Source organism: Puntigrus tetrazona, chromosome 2, assembly GCF_018831695.1.
Source record: "Puntigrus tetrazona isolate hp1 chromosome 2, ASM1883169v1, whole genome shotgun sequence".
In the NCBI taxonomy this organism is placed as follows: Eukaryota; Metazoa; Chordata; class Actinopteri; order Cypriniformes; family Cyprinidae; genus Puntigrus; species Puntigrus tetrazona.
The window spans coordinates 2,581,326-2,607,062 of NC_056700.1; the positions used below are offsets into that span (position 1 = coordinate 2,581,326).

Consider the following 25,737-nt stretch of genomic DNA (forward strand, 5'->3'; position numbering starts at 1 on the left):
ACTTTCGGATGAGGTATAAATTTTAATTTTGAGAAATTGACCCTTACGAGTCGCGTGTGAATCATTTACTGACATTGCGTGAATAATGTGTAATGTATTTTTGTAAAAGGTGAATGTAATCTAATCTAAATACCAGCGCTTAATTTTAAAAATGTAAATATTTCATACAGATGTTACCATTCAGCATTGCTAAAGAGCGTCAACTTCTTTTTTTCAAGCTGCGGCATTAAAGATACAGAAAAATCGGAACTTATTAAAACTAATAAAAGAATTCGCAAAAATTCCATCTGGCTAAAAACACTATTTGCCACTAGTTTAAAAATTCAAAAAATTTTCAGCACAGAATCTGTTCATTTAAATGGACAGTAGAGGGTGATGTGGGTCTGAAAAGGAAAAAGTCCATTTCTATTACCTCGCAATGATTCCCAGTAGAGGGTTCAAGTAAAAAGTGTTTTATCCTACTTATAAAGCAGAAAAAAATGAACACGTTAAGTCCAATTACCTTTTTTTGTCTCATATCATCATTTTGTCAATGTTTATGACACTAGAAGTGAAATATGTGTATAACATAAACAATCACTGTACTGTATATGTGTATATATATATATATATATATATATATATATATATATATATATATATATATATATATATATGTTCATGATAGCTTGTGGTTCCAGTTTTATGAGCAAAAACTAATGTGCAAGCTTAAGGCTTGGCTGGATTTCTAATGGAAACTGTTTTGTAGCTGCGAGGGATCTTGCTCTGATGTACATGAAAAGGAAGCTTTATAATGCGGCACTTATTCGAATGAATCATTAGGACATTGTTTTCATCAGAGTTCTTTCAGAGGGAAGCGAGGGGCCTGCCAACTGCATTTACTAGAATAAACATTTTCTAATATAAAGCAGCCTAAGGTTTTGTTCAGATAATCAATCTGAGACGTGTAATTTAGCAGAGCGACTCGGTTAGGGAATGTCGCGCAGCATGTATAATGCCACGGCTTGTATTTTATCATATTTAATACAGGCAGCTAAATTAGAATCAAGAAATGCAACACAAAGCTCAGCAAAATGCACATTTCCCGAAAGTACGAATACGGTTTTTACCATCGCTATAAAAAAGAATATATTGACTGGGAAAAACAGACCCTATTAGGCATTAATGAGTGCTTTGAAGAGAGAGGACAACATCTATTGTTACCATATGAAAGTGAAGGCAGTGGATGTAAACAGTCAGGTCTGGTTTCTCCCGTGTTGCCAAGAGCTCAGCAGACACATCTGTTTATTCTAGTGGAGAATCTTCAGCATCCTGGGTTGAGGTGTTTTAGAGCCTCTGTTGGCCATATGCTCTGGGAATAAAATGCGTGCATTATGCGTTACAAAGAAATTATGATAACGCTCAAATACTACCACTTAAACTACCAAACAGGAGCCTTAAAGGAATAGTTCACCCAAAAATGCAAATTATCCCATGCATTACTCACCCTGAAGCCATCTTAGGCGTATATGACTTTCTTATTTCAGATGAACACAGGCTGAGTTTTTAAGAAATGGCTCTTCCAAGCCTGGTAATGTGGGTGGACAGTCGGGCTAGATATATGTGTGTGTGTGCTTGTGTAGGTCTATAAGTTTAGCATCTGGCAAATTAAAACTGTAGCTGTTACGTGGAAGACCATAAAGACACAAACATGTAATTCATTCATACGCAATTACACATGTTACATTTAAGAGGTGTGCATGATTAGACGTGAACATGTGGGAGACGCTTGTCAGAAGTAACACCAGAAGCTTTCAATGATCCCACAGCAGTTTACGGCTGGCAGATGAAAACAAACACATGCCGGCTGTAATTAAAGATGTCGGTTGTAATTACAGATCCTTAAAGGGTTACCCCGCCCCAAAATGAAAATTCTGTCATCATTTACTCACCCTCAAGTCGTTCCAAATCTGTATGGATTTCTTTGTTCTGCCGAACACAAAGAGAGGTATTTAACCAGGCTGTTTTGGGTCACCACTGACTTCCGTAGTAGGGGCCGGAAAAATACTACAGATTCAATGATGTCCCAAAACAAATGAGCATTTTTGGGTGAACAATTCCTTTTATGCCTAATCTACCCAAACACATGAAAGCTTCGTTCAGCCTCGGAACACAATTTAAGATATTTTGGATGAAAACTGGGAGGCTTGTGATTGTCTCATTGACTCCTAAGTAAATTAATACTGTCAAGGTCCAGAAAAGAATGAAAGACATTGTCAGAATAATCCATCTGCCATCAGTAGTTCAACCGCAATGTTATGAAGCAATGAGGATATGGAAATAAAACAAAAAGAACAACTTTGTTCAACAATCCTAACGTCGCCGTAGTGCCATTTCGGAGAGCATCCGCTGAACACACATAGCATAAGCAGTTCTGTGTCAGTCGGGACCAGTGTTGAGAAGGTTACTTTGGAAATGTAATAGGTTACAGATTACAAGTTACCCTATTCAAAATGTAGTGTAACATTATCATTCATTTATAAAAGTTACTTTATTAACTTTATCAATTACTTTATTAAAGTAATCTAACATTACATTTGATTACTTTCTGATTACTTTTCTAAATTTCTAATATTTTGATCTGTTAATCATTCAGAAACATTTCAATCAGGCTAAGTTAACAGTAGCACTCAACACTCAGACTTTCAAAATCCTTCATTACTTGAATTAACATTATAATAAGTAAGCAGCAGCTTTGTATGACATGAGAGAGTTCACGATATAAGCATAATGGAATGAAGAAATTGTACACATAATTGATAATAGAATTAAGGTGTAGGGTTGGTGGTTGGTGTAGGACAATAACACATACAGTCTGTACAGTATAAAAACCATTACGCCTATGGAATGTCCCCATAAAACACAACGTGTGTATATATGTGTGTGTGTGTGTGTGTGTGTGTGTGTGTGTGTGAAAATTCAGACCAAACCCCCTTTCAATCATTAACATTTTCAAAAGTAACTAATATAATTACACATTTTTTATTAGTAACTGTAACTAATTACAGTTTCATTAATTTTGTAATTAAATTAAGGAATTTTGTTACATGTAACTAGTCACTCCCCAAGACTGGTTGTGACACACAGACACACTTGGTATTCTAATCAAAGCGTAAATAGATCATTTTCATTTTTGGATGGATCTCTTTAAACATACAGTTAACCCTATACAAGTAAACGTGGAAAAGCTCAAATTATGATTCATTCTCATTGATGTATTTAGGAGCACTGTTAAATATATATAAGAAAAAAAACTGTTGCTGGTAGCTATTAACTTCCGTAGCTTTTTTTCCCCAATACCATGGACGTCAATGGGGACAAAAATATCTTGTTTTGTGTTTAACAGAAGAAATAAACTGGAGTTTAATGAGTAAATAATTACAGAATATAATGTTTTTGGCGGTGTAATGTGAAACCAAAACTAATGATATGAATGGTGATGATTTGAATTATGAGGCAAAATTTGTGTTCATCAAAAGCCAACCTATCATCTCTACATTTACCTGTCTAATATGGAGCAGATGTAAAAATTCTTTATAAAATGACCATTAAAGCTGACATGAAAAGTATTATGTCTGGGTGCTCTATGGGTTAACTGAGGCTTGGCGAAACCTGTTGCCAATTAAGCGTGTGGAATGCCACATATAGACATTTCCTCAGAACTTCCACCACAGGTTTCAGAGCACATGTTCCCTTCCAGACAGACAATATAACCGCTTGAGCAGTTTAAAATGTTTGTTTTATTCACATTTTTGCTTTCACGGTTTGGAAACAGTTGTCGGAACTGACCATGTGGACAATGTGTTTGGCTCTGCTCTGATTCATTCTCTGGATTACAAGAGACCCAAGCTTAAGTGCCTTTAGGATTTTTTCTGTCACGCAGTGCACAAGCTGCGATGGAAACTCAGAGGTTTTTGTTTCTCGTCTGTCTGATGATGTGTGGAGGAGACACTGAAAGTACACCTGAAATCTGCACGGGAGCACACTGTCAAAGGTCTCCATCCAGATCACCTGATCACCAGAGCAGATTTTCAATTTATGCTCCAAGACGCCCATCGGTTCCCTACACAGTAATACATCCACAGCAGAGTAGGGCTGCAAGTCCGAAAGTAAACCCAAGGACCATCACGGCTGAGGTGTTTAACCCACAAGGATGCACAGGAGGAGGCTGTCATCATGGCTCGTCAAGACCGACAAATAATGATACAAAAGAGTGCAAGGGCATCGGATGTAAACTACCTGAAAGGATGCGACAAGATCCCAAACAGCATTCCACGGGGGCAGATGTTGGAAGAAGCAGGCTTTCTTTTGTCCATATGCAGGACAGAGCCGAGCAAGTATTGGGAGAATTTCCGGAGTTGGGAACTCGAGGGGGGCCATCAACTGGAATTCAGTTAACATGCGACATCAAGCCAGGTAAAGAGTGATTGTGTGCTAGGTATTACGAGACCGGTCCTGTGTTTGTGTAAAAGAGGTAATACACTTGTAAAATTGCAAACCATGTGATCATAACCATGCGAAATTGATTAGATGTTGTATTGTTGCCTGCTCCCTCAGGCAATTTGTAGAAGCATGTCAATTTCACGACAATATTTAACCATGCATGTTATCAGTAATTTATTGTGACCTGAATCTAAAGCATAATTTCAACAAAACAGTTGTGCTTTTCTTTCAATTTTGACCAGGCACAAACGAGGTCCATTCTGAAGACGCATTAGTGTTGCATTTGCACTTGGCAAAGGGTCAGGATAAATTGGTGGCCCAGTTGCAAGGGCAGCAAGCTGAAGTTAAGCAACTTCAGAGCACACTGAGAGAACAGCAAAATGCTCTGCTGGCCCACCAAAGAGAAATACTGGACCAACAACGGATTATGTTTGAAAAGATGGAAGAAGTCAAGACCCAATACAACCTTCTTCTTGACAGTGTCAAGCAGTTATCAGTGCATAGCCCTCAGGGTGTCATTGAGAGTCATTTGGATGGTCTGCAGTCCCAAGTTAGGACCTTTTCTCAGGAAGCCTTCGCAATGCACAAGATGAACATGGATGCTAGTGTTACAGATGCTGACAGACCTCTGGTTGGCTGTGGATCCTGCCGAGCAGATGAGTACTGCGACTTCAGTGCAGACCGGCCACGTTGTGAGAAATGCACTGTTTGTCCTCCAGGATTCTTTCTGGTGGCTCAGTGTTCCATTCACGCTGACAGGATTTGCCAGGTACATCTTCTGCTCTATCGCTGTAGCATGCTTGTAGTAAAATATTTAGTCTCATATTATCAATTGAAAGATAATAACTGCAACTGTCCAACAGGACAGAGATGAATGCCTAGAGATACCAAACTTGTGTCAAGAACGCAACCAGTGTCTCAACACACCAGGTAAGTTGGCTACCAGACTTTCAGACTTGTTTAAAAGGGACATCAGATGCAAAACTCTCAGTCTCAGTAATGTCCTATATTAGCATGTTCCTGCCCTCAGCCAGTAGAAAACTGTCTGCCATTTTTTAGCACCCTACCAGCTGCAACTTACATTTTGTAAGCAATGCAGGTGTGTTGTAGTGAGATGTAAAATTGAACGCAAAAGTCATCAGAGCCACTGAGGACACAGAAGATTATATTTGTTTTTGATGGTAAAGCATCAAAACCCCAAAGCTCATTAGCATTTAAAGACACATGCTCTGGAACAGGACGTTTGTGACCGATTTTTCCCCCATATTGTTACATACTTCAGATAGAAGAAGAATGCTGAATAAGGTAAATAGGGCATGGTTTGTTTTTGGATACAGTAAAGTAGATGAATCATTCAGAAATTATCAATGATACATGCTCATGTCCAAAGCGCCAAACTGACATCATCAGGGGAGGAGCATTTTTAGATTTGGATTAAAGATTACAAAGGCAAGAAAAAAATGTGTATTGTCTTGCACAGATGATTTTGTTCACCACAAAAATAGTAAATAGCAAATAAATTATAGTAAATTTAGATTTTTACGCAGACTTGTGCATCTGATGTCCCCTTTAAGATTTAGTTTTTAAGAGATTAAGCTGAGTGCATTGTTTCAGGGGGATTTCGCTGCTCCAGCATGTCGGAGAGGGAAGCAACCGCAGGGATTTGTGGGCACTCATATTTTTACAATTCTGATATGGAGGAGTGTCAAGCCTGTACAGAATGCGATTCTCAGCCGATGACGTCCCCGTGTTCAACCTTAAACGATGCCGTGTGCGCCAGCCCCTCTGAAAGCAAACTCTCGTATTCCTGGTCTGGTAACGTTGATTTAGCCAAAGGTAGCACATTTCCTGAAAAGCAACTTCACATCCGCGGTAACAGCGACGGAAGCCTTCTTTCCTGCACTGACGGCTGGATTGTGCTCCACCAGCACGGGCTTGTTTGGGTCGACCATAACCTTGCTTTAAAACATGGCTGCCGCAGCTTCATTCAAGCATGTTTGCGGCTGAACGCCAGCGAAGATGAAGGTCGGGATCTGAGTGGGATGCGTTTGGAGCAGCAGGAGGGGAAATCTCTCCAGAGCGCTAGTGTGAGTGGAGCAGCTTCTGTGGAGCCAGGTCATGTTCTCTACCTTACTCTCAAAAGCGCCACCAACTTGTGTAGCCAAGACAGTGAAGACGTGCACCTACAGAGCAGCTTAATCTCACCTTTCAGCTTGCTCTGGTTGTCCCACGACACGGGTGCAGTTGCAATGACTGCTCAGGCTGTTGCTTCTGCGCATTACCACACCAACTACCGCCCTGCATTCCGTACGTCCTCCATCTCCGACCCCTACATGGTCGGCTTGACCCATGATAACCGAGGGGTGCGCTTCAGGGAGAGCGGCACTGTGAAGTTTGTTCTCCAGCAAGCGTTGTACTCCATGGGTCAAGCCTGTATCTCTGAGGGCTTCTACTTGCTTGCATACGTGAACCACAACGGAAGCAGCGCTGAGCTGACCCGTGCATTCAAGCCCGGCGTTCACTACAGAGACACATCGATTTCTCTCTCAGCAGCCACCGCTGTGGATTCTGGGGATATGCTCACCTTTGAGATCCTTGCACCCGCACAGTGCAATGTGCGCTACTTCGGTGACGACTCTGGGATTAGCATGCTCAGTCTGGTGTGGATCCCTTCAGCCGTGTCCACTTCCTTGACGGCCTCCGTGTCCAGGAAAGGTCTCCCCTCTGGCGCAGTGCGGAATAAAGCCTTGTTCTTCCATCAGACCAGTCCAGCAGTCCCACAAGTTGCACTCGCTGGAACCAAAGAGCACAGAGACTTCATCTTTCGGGAAGCAGGGACTGCAAGTGTTGCATTAGATCTGCGGCTCATTCACTCATGCCGTCTAATCAAACTCACCTTGCTCCAGCAGAGCGGGTCTCAGGGGGTTCAGCCAGCTCCGGTAGCTCAACAGATTGGTGGACACATGCCAGAAGGAAGCATGTGGGCAAGTGTGGGGCTGAGAGTATCATTCCAGGTGCGCAACGGCACTGTGATCTTCGCTACAGTGGACTGCATCAGAGGGCGCATCAACCAAATTGCCCATGATGCTGGAAGTAGCATGTCTATCCTCTGGACAGTTGCATAATCATAGCATGGACCTGCTATCATGACATTAACCCTGTTGAAAAAATTCAGCATATGCTGGTTACTTATGTTTTGATGCATGGTAGCTGGTTTAAGCTGGTTCTGAGCTGCTCCTGCTCAGTTCCAGCTTCTATACCTCAAAACATACCTAACCAGGATGCTGCCACCATGTTGATCCATTTGATCCAATGACTGGTGTTTTTATTTAGATGCAACTGTTAAGGTTTCATTTCAAAATATTTTTTAAGCTGTCCAACCAAACAGTAGCTTGATTCAGAGTAAATTTCCGGTGTAATTAGAATTGTGTCATTAAAGTAATAGTTCACCCAAAAACGAAAATTCTGTCATCATTTACTCACCCTCAAGTAGTTCCAAATCTGTATGAATTTCTTTGTTCTGTCAAAGGAAATACAATTACCTTAAAAATATCTTCTTTTGACAGAATTGTCATTTTTGGATGAACTATTCCTTTAAGTATGCTTTTGAAAAAAACTTTGCTGAGGAACAATTTGTGAAAATATTATGATATTTTTATTATGATACTTTTTTTAGCTTATAAATCTTTGTGTGATGGGTTTTTATATGGTTTAATATTTTTAAAGTAATTGCATCTACCAGTCCTATTCAGCATTTTTCCTTTCATTGTATTTGCACTTCATGAAACTTCCATGTATTTGATTCATTTTTGGCTTTGTTTTCCTCATAAGCGAGGGTACGCCGTGCAGCATGTTTTGTATCTTTCCTGTATCTTTGAATAAAACATTCAGCGGTAGCCGTATGTTGTTGTTTTTAATTTAAGTTTCCGATAGAAGTTTATAATTAACCACAAAACATAAAATTACTGCTATATTCATGTCACATCTTTGTAGGGTTTAGTTCCAAGACTTTTTGCAAATGTCATTCCAGAGACTTGCACAATAAAAGCAAAAAAAGGTAGTAAACATTTTCCAATTGTAGCAGGAATGAAATGCAGGTGTCTGTGACACAAAGAACCAGATGGCTTTAATTGTGCTTTTTAACATGCAGGTTTTATATAAAACAGAATAAAAGTAGCCCTCTGGCCTCAATTATATATGTATTTAAATGCGTGTGTGTGTGTGTGTGTGTGTGTGTGTGTGTGTTGTATTCTTAAAGGAGAAATTACGACATTTCATTTATCACAGTTAACAGTAACACCAAATCAAATGCATCCTTAATGTTTCTATAAAAAGATCAGTTGAAACCGTATCCTGAAGCTAAACTATAGAACTGAAAATAGGTTTTTAATCTTAGGAAGCATGTACAGAGACTTGCGGTCTTCCAAGACATTTGGTTAATATCAAAAGCTTTAGTGGGAGCAGGAGATAACGTTGATTTAAAGTTATTCCATAAGGAGAAGAGTATGACAGACTGAACCCATCAAAGGGCAAACGTGAAACACTGAATTACGGCTCCTTTAACAGGGTCAGGTCAGTGATCACAGCCGGCCCTCACCATACAGCCCGCTCTAAAACTTCACACACATGCAAATTAATCCGCTTTTAAGAAAAGAAATAAATGGTTAATATCTGATTTATGCATTTATTGTTCAGATTGCATCGATTTAGAAAATCTGACATGCAAATTTAGCTTTGATGATCTTCATATTAAATTTTTAATAATGTGTAAAACGTTACTAATATAATGTAGAATGTATAATCTAACACGTGAATCGAGGTTGTGCTTTGTCGGGAGAGCTGACGTGACCTTTGTGGCCTTTTCTGAGTGTAAGGGTTAAATGTCTGGTGAAGGGATGGCACAGGTGTTCAGTGTTAGAGGATGTGATAATACTACTGCTGTGTCCAAGACCGTATTGACTTGAAGTGAAACATCTGGAGATGTTTAGATTTCATTGGGGGAGCTTAAAGTGTTGGATTCCTTAGGTTTACACTATTCCTATACTCTAAGGGTTTGGTGAACTGTCCTCAGCCTGTAAGTGTGAGAATAGATTAAATCAATTATTTAAATACAATATGATCCCGACTTTTAAAGAAATGTTTCATCAAAAAATATTTTTTATATGTTATTTGGACTTCAAAATATGTTCTTTTCTTCTAGAAAAGCAAGAAAGAGTGCAGCTCTCAGCCATCCCAACCTGAAAAGAGCTAAATTTTCTCAATAATACTTTAATTCTAATTCACAAGCATTAATTAATTTTTATTAACAAACTTTCAAATTTACTGTGAAAAATTAACTTGTAATTATGTTAAATGATTATTAATCGCATCCAAAATAAAGGTTTTATTTCTAGAATATATGTAGGTGTACTGTGTGTATTATATAATAAATAAATATTAATAAATTATATTAATTTTATTACATTAATTAATCAATATTTATTATATATAAATATACACACAGTATATATTTTGAGAATATTTACCTTTATATATTGATATTCTGATATTTTATATTAAAGAAATATATTTAATAAATTAACAACATATTTTTCTTTAATATATACCGTATTTCCATACATATTTATAAACACAAAACATTTATTTTGGATGCCATGGGTTCAAAATGTATTATTTGACAGCTAAAAATGTTAAAAATAAATATTTTTAAAAATAAATACTTTTGCAATCCCTTTTCTTTAAGTTTAGCAAGAACAAACTAAATTATTATTATTTATTATTATTATTATTTTATAAAAAAAAGAATCCACAACAGAAGCGTGTGTAATCTACTTCAACATGCTTTATTGATAATGCACACTCAATATTCTTTCACCACCTGATATTTTTAATCAAATTCAGTTTCTTTGCACACCTTTTTGCGCTACCTCCAAAAACAGGCGTATTTCTAAGCATTGCAATAATAGGTTCACAGCGCTGCTTTACAGTACTAACAGCGTTACAAAGCATTATCAAAGACTGACTTACTAAATATTTGGTTTATAGATGTGAAAACAGACAAAGATCCTGCGTGAACAGACGTTATTAAATAAATCGTGCTCCACGATTTGTCCTGTAAAGAAATGAATGATGAAGTACTGAGCTGTCACTCATGACTTTATCAAGGCACGTGTGTTGGGAGTTAATGCAGAGGTCAAACGTACTGCAATAAAAACTCTAAAACTGTCAAATGGAGCACCTTTTTAGATCTTGAATGTGTTACGGCAATGATTCAACCCATAATTAAGCACCGTTCTAATTGCACTGATAACATGTGTTCTCTTGTACAGTGAGAGGTGATGTAAGTGATCGTGTGCGATGTGTTATTCTAGGCAGTGTTGTAAGGACTTTCTTTCATCAGTAGGGTTAGTTATTGGCTCCACCTGACGGCGACTCAGTGAAGTATTTCTATGAGCAGGCGCTTGAAGTCTCCCCCGCACTCGGAGCTCAGGGCATCCTTCAGGGTCACGTCATATTTCTCCAAGTACATGTCCTTGATGGTCTCCAAATCCACCTGGAAGTGAAAAACACGATGCAATTTTTCCTTCTAGCACTTCACGATATCAGGGCCATAACAACGCCTACCTCGGAGCGCCCCACAGTAACACGTATGAGCGTGTCCTCGTCCGTCCCGGCTCCTTTCATGGCAGCGTTCAGACGACGGGCGAAGAACAGCTGCGGGTTTTTAGCGCATCGCACTGTTCGAGCACAAACGAATCACTTTATGATGTGCGTGGGTATCGAATATCAAAAGTCCTGCTGCGTTCTTTACAGACACCGCAATACGACTCTGATTCTAAAGAATGAATTTCCTAAAGGCTTTTGAATAGTTATAGTCACCCAGAGTAATGTAACAGTCCTTCAGTGTCCCTGCAGCCTCGCTGTCTATCGCGTCCAGGATATCTGTTCCAGAGAGCTGTGGAAAAACACAAAAGAGAAACCAGAAACTCAGAAAGAACGCCGAGAGGGCTCGTGTAAAGCTGCGGCGTCTGACCGTACAGTTTCATATATCTTGAAGGTGGCCTGAAGCTGTAGGTAGTTCCTGTGAGTGAGGATGTAGGTGAAAGTGGACTCGTCTGTTCCAAAGCGACCTTCACCCGCCTGTGAAAAACCAACAGTAAGTAGGCTAGTCGTTTATTCAGTCAACATAACACCGGGGTTGCCAGGTTTGTTTGACCAGGACGGTCAAAAAGACGAACAAATATATGCCATAACTAGGGTGACCGCGAGAGACGTTTTTTAAGGACGCGTTCTGGCTTGGATTTCTACATTGCCTAAAATATCTGGGTTTTGTATGCATGCACAACACCGGTTCCTTCCATTCGAGGTACTCTGCGTCAACGCAATGCAGAAATCCTGGCCTGGTCGCCCTATCAAAACCAGACCGAAGACCAAATGAACAAGCCTAAAAGCGTGCAATCATTTCTCATTTCCTTTCATTTGCATTTAGCAGCTCTCAACCCCTCAAGAAAAAAGTTTTAGGAAACAAAAAAAGTCTTTACATTGTTTAAAGCATTAAAAATAACGTGCATAAAAACTTTTTTTGTAATTATATTCCATTCATAAGTTACGCAATGTCCTCCTTTGAGGACATCGTTCTTTGAAATAATGAAAAGACACGAATTATCCTGCATAGGCAAAAGCATTGGTTTTTAAAATCATTATGTAACAGAATTGTTCTGTATACCATTTTACTTTCAGCAAAACGTGCGTAAAACGGGTTTTCTCATTATATACAGTACAATGTATCTATAAACTAAATCTAACTTGCATATAAATGTGTTTTGAGCCAACATATCATGAAAAAATTAAATGTAATAATTGACAAGATTTGAATAATAATCATATTTAATAGAATATTGAAATATAACTTCTTTCCCTATTCCCTTGTTCTAAAAGCCCTGGATGTACTCTTTACAGTACATACACATATACAGCTAGTTATGAACTAAGTATATGCAGAGCAAAGCTCACCTCAAACAATGATGTTGCATCTTGTTCTGCCAGTGCTTCATCCACTTCATAAGACTCATCCCTGTTGGCCTGCGGGTGAAGGTCAGCTCTTTATAGCAAATAACAACCTTGGATTTCATTTTCCCTGGTTCATTTTGCGCTATAACCGCAGAAAATGTAGCACATTAGCACAAAAATATAATCTTTAAGAAAAGGAAATCTGCTCCATATTATATATTAGGTAATCGTGATTATTTATCTTTAAATATTCTAACCTTTTTTCACAATTCTAAGAAAAAAAGTCGAGATATAAACATTTGAGTATTTAAAAAAAATCAGATTTAAAAAAACTATTTAATGAGAACAAAAATTCTGCGTTAATGGCTTACAAATACTTTTTTCTCTTAGAATTATCTCGGAACTGTGAGAAAAATGTAATAATGCTGAGAAGTGAAAGTTTTCATTTTTTCAATATTTTTTATTAACTTCAAGTTACTTAAACAAGCGTTCATAAATCAGCGCAAAATAGCCAAAGTATTAGACACAAGCTCATTGGTGTTTCCATATTGTACCTGTAGGAGAGAAACCAGAAGATTCCTCACTTCTCCACTAGTGTCATCTTCAATGTCAGCCTCCAGATCCCGCTCATGAACTGACGATCAAAAGATCACAAATAATCCTGCGTTTTTTTTATTGCCAAAAAATGCACAATAATGAGTGTCTCTTCATATTTCATTGCATCACTTTACAGTTACATCCGATCAAAACTTACCTTGCATATACGCCTCTTTGCAATTCATAATATCCTGTCAATGACAAACGTATGAACATGACATGCATAGGGATATGCAATCAGGTAAACGATTCCTGTTCAGCTGTGTCTGTTTCTTCTAATCTAATCACCTGGTTGTTGCTGGTGCAGAGGATCTCCACCAGCACGTCCTCGTCTGTCCCGGCTCCCTTCATAGCTCTCCTCAGCTCTTTAGCCATGAAGATGTGAGGCGGGTCCAGCATGGCCATAATAGCTTTCTCAAAGTTTCCCGTGAGTTCATTCTTCAAGACTTCCTCCAACTCCTTGGCAATGTGAGCATGCCCAGACCGATAGGACAAACCAAAAACACTCAAATAGACAATAGAATTGCATCCAAAATAAAAGTTGTTGTTTGCATAATACATGTGCGTATGCTTTGGACATTTATATATAAATACTTTTATGCGTTTATATTCTAAAATATATGAATGTATAAATGTTTAATATATTTTATATGTCTCTGCATTTATATATAATTTATAATTATATACATTGCGCGTGCAAAATGGTATTTTGCATGTGATTAATCATGATTAATCATTTCACGGCACTAATATTAACCTATTAATGAATTAATGAAAACAAAAGCATTATTTTGTGATTAGATTTGTTATACTGCTAATATTTAGCATTTTAGATTATTTAGAGACGTCACATATGACATTAATAATTCACTACAATACTTTCCAGCTTTCCACGAGCTCTACACAATTATTAAAAAGCAAAAAGCATAATGGTAGAAACTTTACACCGGCTAGCTAATGCAGTCTAAATCAATATACTGTGGTGGAGAGGAAAGTACAAACCATCGGCCTATGGCTTATGTAGAGTGTTTGTTCTTATAAGCCACTTTATATTTGGGAAACCATACTTTTTATTGATTATGATTCATTATGCACACGCAAGTTGCATTGTCAGTTAGCTGACATTTCGGAGATGCGACTCACGTCGTCATATTTTTCAAAGTAGGCTTGTTTGATCTCCACCCGCTGGGCTGCAGAGCGGTTTGCTAGAATGGAAATGATGACCTCCTCGTCTGTCCCTGCGAACAACAGAAGACTGAGCTCATACCTCTTGATTCACAACGTGCACTCACCCTCAGGCCATCTAAAAGACTTGGATGCTCTGCAGCGAATGGGTGCCGTCAGAATAAAAGTCGAAAACAGCTTATAAAGTAATACACAGCGAATGGGCGCCGTCAGAATAAAAGTTGAAAACAGCTTATAAAGTAATACACAGCGAATGGGTGCCGTCAGAATAAAAGTTGAAAACAGCTTATAAAGTGATACACAGCGAATGGGTGCCGTCAGAATAAAAGTTGAAAACAGCTTATAAAGTAATACACAGCGAATGGGTGCCGTCAGAATAAAAGCTGAAAACAGCTTATAAAGTAATACACAGCGAATGGGTGCCGTCAGAATAAAAGCTGAAAACAGCTTATAAAGTAATACACAGCGAATGGGTGCCGTCAGAATAAAAGCTGAAAACAGCTTATAAAGTAATACACAGCGAATGGGTGCCGTCAGAATAAAAGCTGAAAACAGCTTATAAAGTAATACACAGCGAATGGGTGCCGTCAGAATAAAAGTCGAAAACAGCTTATAAAGTAATACACAAGAAAATTATACCACTTCAGTCCATCATTTATCCCCTTGTGAGGCTTAAAGCTGTGTGTTTGTTAGAAACGAATTCATCATTAAAGAGTTTTAGCTTTAAAAGGTCACTTCTGAACAAAATATTGTTCTGTAATTTATAATAATGCTTCCTGCAGTAAAGCTCTGACAGCGTAATCCACCGACATGTTTGTTTAGAACTTTCTGGACGTTCTTTACTTGTGTATGATCCGTGCGCATTTCTCTCCTGTTTCAGATAAGATGGCTTTTTCAGTGGTGAAAACATTTTTAGAGGACCCATATTTGAGCCAGAAACAACAATTAAAAACATCTTCGTTTATTACCAACGCAGTTTATGCAGTTAATGTTTGTATTAGCTGTTCGGACTCTTAATCTGACGGCACCCATTCGCTGCAGAGGATCCTTTGGTGAGCAAGCGATGATCAGCATCTCAAAATGTGTTCCCATACGCCTGAGGGTGAGGAAATGTTCAGCAATTTTTCATATTTGTGCGATCATTTCCTTTAAAGCCTGCATGAAATCAAAATTTATTGTATTTTTTTAAGTGAAATTATCAAGATCATAATCAAGATCAGCAATTATTTTTCTCTGATGGCCAGAAAGTCTTTAAACCAGTCCTCACTGTAACTGCCAGTCTTCTTCAAGTTAACAGTTGTGAGGACGTGTATTAAAAACAAGTCTCTATTTTTCCTCTTTAAGCATTGCATTTAACTCTGAAATAAATAAAACAATCACCCATTTTTTAATGTCACTGGTTGCTTTTATTCCACCTACCCATTCCTTTGCAGGCCTTACGTATTGCCTTGATGTCCGCCACAACATCGAAGTCTTCATAAGGAGTTACAGTTGGCTGAAATAAGAAACATAATGTGTTACACAGTTAAACTACAGCGTCTTTAAATTACATTTGCATCAAGAGATTCTTGAGTAGGCGAAGCAGCTATATTGTGTATGAGATCACTGCAGCAGAGCCTGTAGAGGAGGAGGGGCTCTGTATCTAACACACACACACACACACACACACACACACACACACACACACACAGAGCTGAGTCATGGGATCTCTGGGCAGGGACGGGAATAGCGGAAGCGCCTCTGCCTCGCCCACTGCCATAACAATGTGCACTTATGGATAACACAAACTGTTATTCTTTCATAAACATTCTTCTTCCTCCAAGAAAGTGCACAAATGCTAAAATCACAGCAGAACACGAGAGATTATAGTAAACGCAGAATTTGTATGGGGGAAAAAAAATATTTCGCGTACGAGAAATGTTAAAAACGCCGAAATGAAACATCAAAACGTTAAAATTACCGTAAAATTAAACTTTTGCGTTTTTAGCATTTGGTCTGTAGCTCGTAAAACGAACGGCAACGACCCCTCGCTGTTATCCGCGGTGAAATAAAGCGGGAAAAGTGGGGAAAAGAAGCAAACTGCAACTTGTTTTTACTCACTTGAACGTTGCCCATCTTGTGATGCTGATGCGAGTCCGTGAACGCGCGCGTGCTCGCCCCAGCGCGCGACGCGACTTTTTACTCAGCATCCCTGACGTCACTGCTGGTGTCGTCACGGGCGTTTTACATTTTTATCTGATTTCATTTCTATTTTTTTTTAAATCAATAACCGCGTTCTCAACAGAAGGAGAAGGCGTTTTGGGTTCACTGCGTGTGAAGTGTGTTATTACGGCTTGTTGGCTAATCCGACGTTTTTTATCGAACTGATGAATATCTTTCTTCATTCACCAAGAATGAAACAAATGCGCGTAGGCCGATACAACATTCAGTGAGCAGAATCATTTGATTTAAGACAAGAAAGTCTTTGTTAATTGTCCCAGCAGCATCAACCTACTCGATGCATGAACAGTGTTTTGATTTCGTGTTTACCAGAATACTAACATTTATGGCTTATCTGTGTTTCCCTGTAAAGTCATAGTGGGTCTCGCAGCAGATTATCAAATATTTTATATTAAAGGTATTTATTTTTTAAAAGCAGTCGTACATAGGCAGTATTGGTAAAAGAAGTAAACAGAAGCATGCATGAGATGTGTTCTCCTGCGTGATTAGCAGGAAACGGGTCGGTTTACTTAACGAATAGAAATATTACTTGCAGCATTAATAATGCACGCACGCACGGCCTGTTACAAAGAACTCGTTCACATATTTCACGTGCAACTCTTATTTCGTGTGAGCTAACGCATGCGGTGATTGTATTATTCACAATTATGCTCTACTCTATAAAGATGCGTGTTGGCCCATGTCCTGTTCTTTGACATTGAGAGCGTTCATTCATCCACGTCACACCAACGCTCATGAATATTAACAAGGGCGCTTCAAGGAGGTTACTAAGCAACGTCACTTAACGTTATCAACATTAATGACACGCGCCTTTATTTAGCAAACACGCAGAAAATAACTACATGCCGCACAACGCAGCAGGGCTATTTACGCGATAATAAATTAAAACGCCTGCCAAACTTTACGCTTAAACAAACCAACACGCAAATACACGGTCGCGCTGTTTCTCGCTACGCGCATGCGCGCTGTGAAACCTGTCAGCTGACTTCCTGTCTGAGGGAGGGACTGCTGCTAGCGTTCCGCTAATCCTTCAGATCCCGAAAAATACCACGGAGAGGGAAGGGAACTGTCCATTCCGCGCATATCCGTGCGGACACTAAGTAGGTATGGTCATGTTTTTAAAATAAGACTACGCGAGGACGGAAATTGTTGGATTTCGTCCGGGGGGAAAGGGTTTTCATCATCGTAATGACCAGCGAAATTTCGATACAGGTCTCGAGGGAAGGAACAGACCAGTTCACGAGATCACTTACTATTAATGACTCTTCGTCAGTTTGAATAATTAATATCAGTTGCAAGATGACGGATGCGCGGTCGGCGGTGTGAAAACGGGCACATTTAGAGAAACATCATGTTTTTCGGCTGGCAGACATCTTGTACTAATTATGCCGCGATTAAACCGCACGGGACGAACACTTCCTGTTCAGCGTCTGTACATTGAATGAATACTAACATCGTTTACCGATGCAGTTTCGCAGCGCAGACACTTATATTTACACAGTCTCGTATTTTGACGGAATTTTGTAAATTAATAGCGTATAATATTTCTGTCAGGCCGTGCACCGACCGTTAATGCTGTTTTGAGTTTAAAATATGTGTCTCTCGTCCTCAAAACCGGTCATGATCGGGATTGATATTTCAACTGAAAGTTGAACAAATGCGTTTAGCGTTGATGTATGGTTTGTTAGGACAGGACAATATTTGGCCAATATACAATTTGATAATCTACAATCTGAGGTTGCAAAAAAAAAAATTAGAAAAACACCTTCAAAGCTGTCCAAAATTAAGTTAGTGATCCATATTCCTAATCCAAAAAATAAGGTTTGCTTATATATTTATGGTAGGAAATTTACAAAATAACTTCATGGAGAATGGTCTTTATCCGATGGGAAAAAATAGATAAATTTGACCCATACAATGTGTATATAATTGGTTTTGAGGTCCAGGGTCACACATATGATTTTAAAATGGGTATATATATATATATATATATATATATATATATATATATATATATATATATATATATATATATATATATATTTTATAGCCAGCTAGTGTTTTTATCTCTTAAACTCCATTATTTGGGTTATCACACAAGCACAGACTGTTGAGAGTGAACTGTCCTGCCTGCTTTATCTAGTCTCACTTGTCGGGCCGAAAGCCTCTCGAATCTTATCAAGTTCCCACAGACCTCTTCTATCAAGCCGGTACATAATGGGATATAATTTTTTCATTGTCCTGTGAATTATAGGAGTGAGGTCCCGCCATGGAATGTGAGGTCTGAGGAGCAGCCACCATGATTGGAGGACTGTTCATTTACAACCATAAAGGGGAGGTGCTCATCTCCCGCGTCTACCGCGATGATATCGGGTGAGTGAGTCCGTCATGGCTGGGAAATGCTCTTCAAACTGCTTCTGATCTCAAGGTCTAGACTTATGAGCTGATGGGCCTTCACAAAACGGCATAATCTGGAGAAGGGCTGATAAACGGCACCAAAACACACAACCACCAACGCAATCTGCTCAGAACATCTTAACCAAGGCGTCTACAAACTTACTTTTTTGCACAGGCAAAATTTATTTTTGCTTTTTAAGATGATATAATCCATTTTGGGGCGAATAGACCGGTCTTATTATTAATGTGCAGTCTCAGCAGTGTTTAAACTCTGTATCTGTGGGGTTAGGGAAGAGGAAGGATGACAGGATGTTAGAGAGCAGGAAGCATTACCCCATTCCATCACCATAACAAACTGCATTTTATTTTTATGTAACCATAAATGAGGAAGTATTTTTCTTTCCTTCATATATCCCCAGATCAAGTTTTTGTCCTCATATAGATTTCATCAGTGTGTTTCCATTACTGTTGTCCATTTATACATGCAGCCCATGTTTGTCTTTCTCCTTTTTTCTTGTCATTATTCCCCTCACGCTCTTTGTCCTTTGTACTGTTTTTCTCCATGTTCATTGTGGCTACTGTAGCACTAGGTAAGCGATCCTACTCCGACCAATGACCCGAAAGCATGCCTTTAGACCTCAGCAAGCAAGCAACCGATCACTCTGACGCATGTCACCAGTGACCCCCAATCTAGGGTTGGGCAATATAGCCAATATTTTCATAAATCTGTGTTGAAAGCTTCTTAATCTACTTTTTTTTTTTTTTTTTTTTTGCAATACAGAGAAAGAGCAAACTCTAAAAATATTAAGTCACAGCCAATGAGTCAATGACAAAACATTTTGTGTATTATATTTTATACAATGTTTAAAAAAAAAAAAAAAAAAAATATATATATATATATATATAAATAAATATATATATATATATATATATATATATATATATATATATATTTTTTTAATATTATAAAATATTAACAAAATTATATTTAATATACATAATAAATATATACAGTACACACAAACTTTTGACATATTTTTGGCCTATTGGGCATTTTACATTGGTGAGGTGTAAAGCTGAATGCAAGTAAAGAGGACACAAAAAAAGGCTGTTATAATTTTATTCTCAATGTAGCTGAGCATCCAAGTACATGCAAGAGCAGAACGTACGTGCTAGTTGGACATTGGCTGCGGTCTTCACAGTGTGTTCAAGTACAGCATTTTATGTGATGCAACGTGACAGTTGGCTTTCATTGCTGCTGACTCTTCGTCGGTTTGGTGTGTCGCAGCCTTTAAACCATTGTTACCAAAAAATAACACGCATAGTCTTCCATGTACAGTTCGGAGCGAACGTCCAGTAAATCTGTGTTTGAATCAAATGAACCACAAAAGAACTGATTCGCATAAATGAAGCAAACCGCTCAGCAATACTGATATTTCCAGGAGTTGTGAGATTAGGGTTGCGATCCTTTTGCCACAAAACTGTCCTAGGAACATGGTATTTAGGACAAATGGAAAACTTTGCAAAAAATAACCCATAATTCTGTATCCTCTAAGCATATTGAATGCATTTTGAATACTCATATTGCCCAGCTCTACTGCAAGCATGTCACCTGACATACTTCAGTCAATCAGATATCGTGAAGATATGCAAATGCACCAGCAACAGACTAAATTACTATGATGTCCTTTCCCTTTTTGATTGCACTCAGGCATGAGATGACACTTTTTAGCGGGTTTTGTGTTTATCTTGTATATTTTGACATATTATGCACCCTTTTGAATGAAATGTTTGTCTTAAAATGAAACGTAATGCTTATTTTAACTTTGATGTTCATGGGATCACAGCAGCAGCGGGTTAACCCGTATGAAGTAAAAATATCTGCCCGTAAAATGTTCAAAAAGAAAAATTAGACTCTCACCGTGTAAATCTCTTCAAAAGAAGATCTGGCAAGAGGGACCTCGTTACTCCTCTTGAGGTTCGTGAAGGTTTCGGTCAGCAGGGAACATCCTTTAATGCTTTGTCCGCCGACAGAAGGAGTGTTCGTCTTACAGGGTTTCCTGGCAGATGGTGACCATGTGCTCACTATTTCTGCCCAGCTCCATTATCTCTGCCTTGACCTGACGTTCTCCTCCTCCTCCACAGACGCAATGCCGTGGACGCGTTCCGCGTGAACGTGATCCACGCCCGTCAGCAGGTGCGCTCCCCCGTCACCAACATCGCCCGCACCAGCTTCTTCCACGTCAAGCGCTCCAACATCTGGCTGGCTGCCGTCACCAAGCAGAATGTCAACGCCGCCATGGTGTTCGAGTTCCTCTATAAGATGTGCGACGTCATGACGGCTTACTTCGGGAAGATCAGCGAGGAGAACATCAAGAACAACTTTGTGCTGATCTACGAGCTGCTGGATGGTAAGACTGGTTGAGAAACGCACAAACCATTTCCTGACACTGCTCTCTTTCGGTTGGATCCGATCCTCCGTATTGCCGCGCTAACCGCATTACCTCAAACCGAACTCGCCCTCCTCTAAACGGCATGCTTTCCTGGCAGTCATCTGCTGTTAGCGGCGAGGTGCGTCTTAAACCGTGTGCCGGGCAGGAAACGGCGTCCAACAGCTGAAAAAATAAATGAAAGCTGGAGACACAGTCTGTTTAAAGCAGTTTTTGAGGCGTTACGCGTCTCATTCCAGAATCGTGATTCATTTATTTCCCTGTGTGTGTTTGCAGAGATCCTGGACTTTGGATACCCTCAAAACTCTGAGACTGGAGCACTGAAGACTTTTATTACCCAGCAGGGCATCAAAGGACAGGTAAGAATTTATACAGTATCATTTGAGTCTTGGAGCGTTACACTTATAACTTATGAACAGACCAAAATATATATATATATATATATATATATATATATATATATATATATATATATATATATATATATATATATATATATATATATATATATATATATATATATATATAAATATATATATATATAAATTTCAATAACCTAAATAATTGTTTAAGCACTAGCAGACTATTCTAAAAGACACTACTAATAGATAAAAAAATACTATTTTTAAAATATCAGAATTATGTTGGGAACGTCTACTCAGCTTCCCAATATTTTCACTGTCCCTAGCACAAAAAAATGATTAAATAAATTAAAGTTTATATTATAGATTGACATTTTAAGAAAAAAAAATTAGATTAAAATTGACCAAAACATTTTAAAATGTTATATTAAATAGTTAAAATGTATTTCTTTTCCATAAAGATTTTTACCTTAATACTTTTTTATGCTGTAAAAAAAACATTTTTGTTTTTATAAAATGTTAAGTTTAGAGTTAAGACTACATGTGAAAGTGATAACATGAGGCATTTAACCCTGGCTTAATAAAGCAAGTTCAGATCGAGTAACACCTTTTTTCTTTTTGCACATGTTGTCTGTGCAGATTCTAATATAAAACATCTCTCTTTTCTTTCTTGCTTTTCTGGACGTGTCTGGCTGCAGCATCAGGTATGTGTGAATGCATTTCATTTTAACTCTTTGTCAAAACGCATTTTACTGCATCGTACCGTTTTAGACGACGGTCTCATTCAGAGGTCTCCGTTTATTTAAAATTCTATCACCACAATGCATTTTCTCCACGCCTTATTCAAAGATAGCCATGAAAACAGCCTCGATTCTGAATAAATAAATCCATTCTCTTATCACACCAGTGGCCCCAAAGCATTTGGACGCTTCTGTTATGCTGTGAGTGTGAGCTTCTGAATGTTCGGTGGTTCGTTCTTTGTCCTCAGACTAAGGAGGAGCAGTCTCAGATCACCAGTCAGGTGACCGGGCAAATCGGTTGGCGTCGTGAAGGCATCAAGTACCGCCGCAACGAGCTCTTCCTGGACGTGCTGGAGAGCGTCAACCTGCTCATGTCTCCTCAGGGTGAGACGGCGCCGCCCGGGCACTCGTGAGCGTGCGTCTGTAGCTATCAGAGCCAAACCATTCACAATGCTACCGCGTGTCGTCCCGACAGGTCAGGTCCTGAGCGCTCACGTCTCCGGCCGCGTGGTGATGAAGAGCTATCTGAGCGGAATGCCCGAGTGCAAGTTCGGCATGAACGACAAAATCGTCATCGACAAACAGGGCAAAGGAGGAACCACCGATGATCCTGGGAAAAGGTTTCAGAGTGCCTCGCGTTTATGCAAAGTTTCAGCTTTCCTGTCTCCTCTCTTATTTGCTTTGAAAATTACGTTCGTCTTTTTGTCTGGATTTTGTTTCTCGATCCAGAATTTTCAAAAATGTTTGATTGTAAAGTGTGTGGTTTCTTTTGATTTTTGAAGCTGTCTGTTTTTGTTGCGTCTCTTTTTCTCTGTGCTACCACAGTGAGTTAGGGGGAAGGTATTGTATCTTTATATTTCTGTGTTCAGTTTTATGTCCGTAAAGCATATGAGTGTCTTTTATTACTATTTCCGTTTATTTGTTTATTTATATACCATACACGTTGACCATTACCAGCATTTTTTTAAATTATCATTAGAAATTCAGGGATTTTATTTGGTCGTATTTCAAATTCCGTCTCGCTACTACGCTAAAACATGAATCTACAATGTTTTCACTTAAAATTTTAAATGAAATATTTCATTCTAAACTATTTTTAAACAAAGTTTTGGAGTCGCTAAAATGTTTCTTGTTCTCACCAAGGATGGTGATCAAAATTATTCTAAATAATTTTTTAAATAAACAATTTATTCCTGTAATTATTAAAACTGAATCATAACTCAATAGTCACATGATCCTTCGAAAATCAATCCCATATGCTGATTCGCTACCTAAGAATACTTATTATCATTTATTAGTATTATATTTTGTAGTGGAAACTGGTGTTTTCAGTATTTTTTTTTAATAATCGGAGAATGAATCAGCATTTATTTGCATAGAAAATTAATAATGTATTAACTTTAACTTGCGATACATTTTTAATGCATCCTTGCTGAATAAAAGTATTAATTTGCCTAACTTAATGAACCAAAAATGTTGAATCAGTAACAGACACAGATCACTTGATTTAATTCGTGTTAATAGTTTATTCTCGTATTTGACAAATATCAAAGTCTCATCGTCTTTTCTCGCTCTCGTTTGTACCAGTGGCAAACAGTCCATAGCCATCGACGACTGCACTTTCCATCAGTGTGTGCGTCTCAGTAAGTTCGACTCTGAGCGCAGCATCAGTTTCATCCCTCCCGATGGGGAGTATGAGCTCATGAGGTCAGTTCGGCTTAAGTCCGTCTCGTTCGTCCTCGCGCTCCAGTCCGACTCTGTCTGACACATCCTCAATCTGCCCGAGCAGGTACCGCACCACTAAGGACATAATCCTGCCCTTCCGGGTCATTCCACTGGTTCGAGAGGTTGGCCGCACAAAGCTGGAGGTCAAAGTTGTCATCAAATCTAACTTCAAGCCTTCACTCCTGGCACAGAAAATAGAGGTCAGTTAGAAGAAAATACATGGAGATAACGTGACATGTTCACACGCTGTTTCTGTGAAAGAAGTGATGTATGAGGTGAATGTTTTGAACAGGTGCGTATTCCTACGCCTCTGAACACTAGTGGAGTGCAGGTGATCTGTATGAAAGGAAAAGCTAAATACAAGGCCAGTGAGAATGCCATTGTCTGGAAGTAAGTGTCTCTCCTTCATCATCTCTGCGTTTGGTGTGTGTGTATATGCATATATATATATATATATATATATGACACACACACACACTTACGTCACCCCATCTGTCTGCTCAGGATCAAACGCATGGCAGGAATGAAGGAGTCTCAGATCAGTGCTGAGATCGAGCTGCTGCCCACTAACGATAAGAAGAAGTGGGCCCGTCCACCCATTTCCATGAACTTTGAGGTGAGTGTTTTTGATCAGTCCCACATCTCCAAATGCCACTTTACACGTAAAGGGTGCAATAAAAAAAAATAATCCCCCAATTTTTGCTTGATTAAAAGAAGAACTTTCAGAAAAGGTTGTAAATAAGTTTTTAAAAAATATTGAAATATCAATAAATTGATTCATTGATTGAGATAAAAGCTTTTTAAGTAAAATATCTTTGGATAGTTTGAGATTTTTAATTTAGTATTAAATATAAATATTTTAAAACCATTAACAAATTGACATTTATTTCTAATGAATATAATAATGATTTTTTTTTTTTTTTTTTTTTTTAATCAATTACATTTTTAAGTGAGGTTCGTAAATTGGATTAAATCGAATGATTAAAAATACAATATAAATGAATTATAATTCTATTTTTTTTATGTAAAATCTGAAATGGTTTTTTTGAGCAGCACAGATGTGTGATGCGTTTCCTCCGTTATCTTCCTCTTTCTCAGGTTCCGTTTGCACCCTCGGGGCTGAAGGTTCGTTACCTGAAGGTGTTCGAGTCGAAACTCAACTACAGTGACCACGATGTGATTAAATGGGTGCGATACATCGGACGCAGCGGGATCTACGAGACGCGCTGCTAATAAGCCGCTGAGCAGAGGGACCAGCTCTTACTCTCCTATAAATATACTATGTTTCCCTCCTTTTCCTCTCCTCGAGATTTGTGGATGAATTAAAAAGGCTAATTACAAAAAAAAATATGCAAAATGTGAATCGTAGTTACCTGTACGTGTTTGTACGAGTGCTGTAATGAATCGATCCAGTGGAGAGCAGTGTGTGTCTGTCTGTCGGTCGAAGCCCAGCTTCCTGATTCGCTGTAGTCGGTCTTACGGGGACCACTCTCCATTTTGTTGTTGGTTATTCTCCCATTGGTCATACTCGGTATCTTATCTCTGTGACTGTTTAGTTCAGTATAAATA

At 38.6% G+C, this 25,737-nt stretch overlaps 2 protein-coding genes across 5 annotated transcripts; one reads left to right on the forward strand and one right to left on the reverse strand.

The window, feature by feature from the left end:
- Positions 1 to 10,306: 10,306 nt before the first annotated feature.
- anxa13l (annexin A13, like) lies at positions 10,307 to 16,520 on the reverse strand. Of its 2 annotated transcripts, none has more exons than XM_043253983.1 (11): positions 16,375 to 16,520; positions 15,694 to 15,769; positions 14,233 to 14,327; positions 13,378 to 13,545; positions 13,247 to 13,280; positions 13,047 to 13,126; positions 12,496 to 12,564; positions 11,521 to 11,622; positions 11,362 to 11,437; positions 11,107 to 11,219; positions 10,307 to 11,035 (listed from the first exon to the last, which is right to left on the reverse strand). In XM_043253983.1, the coding sequence occupies exons 1-11, from the start codon at positions 16,387 to 16,389 to the stop codon at positions 10,916 to 10,918; spliced, it is 948 nt and encodes a 315-aa protein (XP_043109918.1). In that variant the 5' UTR covers positions 16,390 to 16,520; the 3' UTR covers positions 10,307 to 10,915. The 2 variants fall into 2 exon arrangements, with proteins under 2 accessions (XP_043109918.1, XP_043109910.1); XM_043253975.1 differs by having other exon boundaries at positions 13,378 to 13,548.
- A 922-nt stretch (positions 16,521 to 17,442) lies between these two features.
- On the forward strand, positions 17,443 to 25,531 carry ap2m1a (adaptor related protein complex 2 subunit mu 1a). 3 transcript variants are annotated; one of them, XM_043253930.1, is made up of 13 exons: positions 17,443 to 17,598; positions 18,749 to 18,867; positions 21,037 to 21,302; positions 21,618 to 21,700; positions 22,402 to 22,407; positions 22,692 to 22,827; positions 22,919 to 23,063; positions 23,269 to 23,283; positions 24,031 to 24,150; positions 24,233 to 24,368; positions 24,461 to 24,558; positions 24,673 to 24,784; positions 25,267 to 25,531. In XM_043253930.1, the coding sequence occupies exons 2-13, from the start codon at positions 18,794 to 18,796 to the stop codon at positions 25,399 to 25,401; spliced, it is 1,326 nt and encodes a 441-aa protein (XP_043109865.1). In that variant the 5' UTR covers positions 17,443 to 17,598; positions 18,749 to 18,793; the 3' UTR covers positions 25,402 to 25,531. The 3 variants fall into 3 exon arrangements, with proteins under 3 accessions (XP_043109865.1, XP_043109884.1, XP_043109875.1); XM_043253940.1 differs by having other exon boundaries at positions 17,453 to 17,594; XM_043253949.1 differs by lacking the exon at positions 23,269 to 23,283.
- The last annotated feature ends 206 nt before the right edge of the window (positions 25,532 to 25,737 follow it).